The sequence below is a fragment of the Hippopotamus amphibius genome, chromosome 2, assembly GCF_030028045.1.
Source record: "Hippopotamus amphibius kiboko isolate mHipAmp2 chromosome 2, mHipAmp2.hap2, whole genome shotgun sequence".
Taxonomy (NCBI): Eukaryota; Metazoa; Chordata; class Mammalia; order Artiodactyla; family Hippopotamidae; genus Hippopotamus; species Hippopotamus amphibius.
The window spans coordinates 178,806,071-178,808,927 of record NC_080187.1 but is presented as its reverse complement, the minus strand read 5'-3'; the positions used below and the strand labels follow the sequence as shown (position 1 = coordinate 178,808,927).

General features: G+C 42.6%; 1 protein-coding gene across 1 annotated transcript; it reads left to right on the top strand.

The window, feature by feature from the left end:
* The first annotated feature begins 1,809 nt into the window (after positions 1–1,809).
* LOC130846132 (ubiquitin-fold modifier 1-like) lies at positions 1,810–2,182 on the top strand. Its single transcript, XM_057724168.1, has one exon. It carries the CDS (start codon positions 1,866–1,868, stop codon positions 2,121–2,123), a length of 258 nt encoding a protein of 85 aa, XP_057580151.1. The 5' UTR covers positions 1,810–1,865; the 3' UTR covers positions 2,124–2,182.
* The last annotated feature ends 675 nt before the right edge of the window (positions 2,183–2,857 follow it).

Genomic DNA, 2,857 nt, shown 5'->3' with positions numbered 1-2,857 from the left:
GCACTCTTTTCCTTCTTTTGTTTCCTAAGAAATGAGGTCATTAGTTCTCTACCATAAAGCCTATTCTTTATGTCAGTCGCTAAGTGAAATTAATGTGTACTTAGAGTCAAATATATATATATCTGATATATATTTGATATATATATCTCTAATGGGGAAAAAGAGGGCCACCAGTTGTCTTTGCAGTTGGCCTGACAGCTGGTTGATGGAGGGCTGAGTGTGGGGAGGGGGAGGAGCCTCACGGGAACGCCGGAGGTCAGCACTCAGTTATGTACTCAATGCACAACAGCTGAATGTGTGAGCTATTCAGATGCCATCCACGTTTCTTGAGTCTCTTGCTTTCTCCTTAATTTGGCTGGGGTCGCTCTTAGCTTGTGTCAGGTGGGATCTCTTTCTTTTATGGCTTAGTGACTGCAGGGCAGGCCCTGGCAGCTGGGTCTGAGCAAAGCCTTAGGTATTTATTTCAACAGGACATGCCAAGGGACTGCTGAATCCCAAATAAATCTCTTGAGCACACGCTGCTCTTCATCTCCTTGTTATCAGGCGATGAAGGTGTCTTTTGATATTGGGAGTAGAAGCCCAGAGTAGTTTAACTCAAGGTGAGTTTCCTTCCTTCTCATACACTCTTGCCGTGACCACCACCATTTAGTGAGGCCTGTGTCTGATTCCACTGAGGGCAGCATAACAATACATAGCATTGATATTAAGGATATGGTTTTTGGAGTCAGGTGATTTTTACTTGAATCCCACTTCTGCCACATCTCAGCTTTGACCTTGGATGTGTTCCTTCCTGTGTTCAACATACAGCATAGACATATAGCGTCGCACGGGGCACGTCAAAGGGCTCTGTAAGCAGCGTTACACACAGCATTGCACTGAGCATGTTGAAGGGCTCCGTGAGCAGTGTTATTATCATCACCATTATCCGCACACTCTGAGTTACACGTATAGCAAACACCATAGAGCCAGGCTGAGTCTGGGATCCTCTTAGGGACTGTAGTTGTTTGTTTTTAAAAATGAAGTGTGGTTGATGTCCAATATATGTTACAGGTGTACAATATAATGATTCACAATTTTTATAGGTTGTACTCCATCTATAGCTATTATAAAATATCAGCTCTATTCCTGGTGTTGTAAATATACGCTTGTAGTTTATCTTATACCTGAGAGTGTGTACCTATTAGTCCCCTACCCCCGTATTGCTCCTCCCTCTTCCACAAGTTTGCTCTCTGTACCTGGGAGTCTGCTTCTTTTTTGTTATACTCACTAGTTTATTGTTACATTCACTAGTTTGTTGTATTTTTTATATCCCACATGTAAGTGATATGGCACAGTATTTGTCTTTCTCTGACTTATTTCACTTAGCATAATGCCAAGTCCATTCATGTTGTTGCAAATGGCAAAATTTTATTCTTTTTTACGGCTGAGTAGTGTTGCATTGTGTGTGTGTGTGTGTGTGTGTATCACAACTTCTTTATCCATGTGTAAACTGATGGACACTTAGGTTGCGTCCATATCTTGGCGATTGTAAATAATGCTGCTATGAACATTGGGGTGCATATATCTCTTCAAATTAGCGTTTTCATTTTTTTCAAATATATACCAAGGAGTGGCATTGCTGGGTCACATGGTAGTTCTATTCTTAGTTTTTTGAGAAACCTCCACACTGTTTTCCCCAGTAGCCGCACCGGCAGTGTACGAAGGCTCTCTTTAGTTTACATAATGTTCTGTGTGAGTTGCTTTGAGAGTACATAGTCATCCTTCTCCAAAAAAATAGCAGGTGTATTTAAAAATACACAGGCTGAGGAAGTGGGCCTGCGGGACGGAGTTGGCGTGTTGCGGTTTCTGTCGAGACCGGCAGCACCATGTCGAAGGTTTCCTTTAAGATCACACTGACGTCGGACCCGCGGCTGCCGTACAAAGTACTCAGTGTTCCTGAAAGTACACCTTTCACAGCAGTCTTAAAGTTTGCAGCAGAAGAATTTAAAGTTCCTGCAGCAACAAGTGCAATTATTACCAATGATGGGATAGGAATAAATCCTGCACAGACTGCTGGAAATGTTTTTCTAAAGCACGGTTCAGAACTGCGAATAATTCCTAGAGATCGTATTGGAAGTTGTTAATATCTGCTGCTTGGAACATATAATTCCCTTTCAGAATAAATATTGGTATTGTTATTGTTGTAAAAATAAATAAATAAATAAAAATACACAGGCTTCTAGGCTCCTGAGGAAACAGTCTTTCTGAAGAAAAAGGTACAAGCTGAAGTGGATTTGGGTGAGTCTTAGGAATCCACGTGTGTACAGAAAGAAAATTCAAGTCCCATTGCAAAAGGACTTAGCGCTGCGCATGTTTGTTTAAAGAAAGCTGCTGCCATGGTTTACTCAGTGTGTTCATTTCTGAGCCACGCTCTCATTCCGACCAAGTGCTAGACTGCATTCACTGTCTTCAGCCTGCTGAGTTCGCCTGTGACAGCTCCATCTCAGCCCTTACTGGAATGGCAGAGATTTAAGGCAAAGAGTTTGAATGCCTGGATGCCAGGTTATCCGTGGCAATAATCCACCTTGGCCGGGATGGAGTCATGAGGCTCTGTCCTCTTGTTTGGGGCTGGAACCAGGAGCGGATCTCTTCTGTGTGAAGTAATGCAGGCATGGGAATTCCACCTGGGCACACCCCTGTGGATAACGAAAGGGTAGAATGAAACCACGTTTTAAATAATAGAATCTTTTGTCACACAATGGAGTAGCCCAATACGTAAAAGAGAGAACAGTCTTTTGTTCTGGTTGATAGTTATGTATGCATGCCCTCAGGCACTTTTAGAGCCTCTGTTTTTCCAGATACAGTCACCCCTTCGTAT

What these genes read in the sequence shown, in the direction of transcription:
- LOC130846132 (XM_057724168.1), top strand. Translation starts at nt 1,866, where the DNA reads ATGTCGAAGGTTTCCTTTAAGATCACACTGACGTCGGACCCGCGGCTG.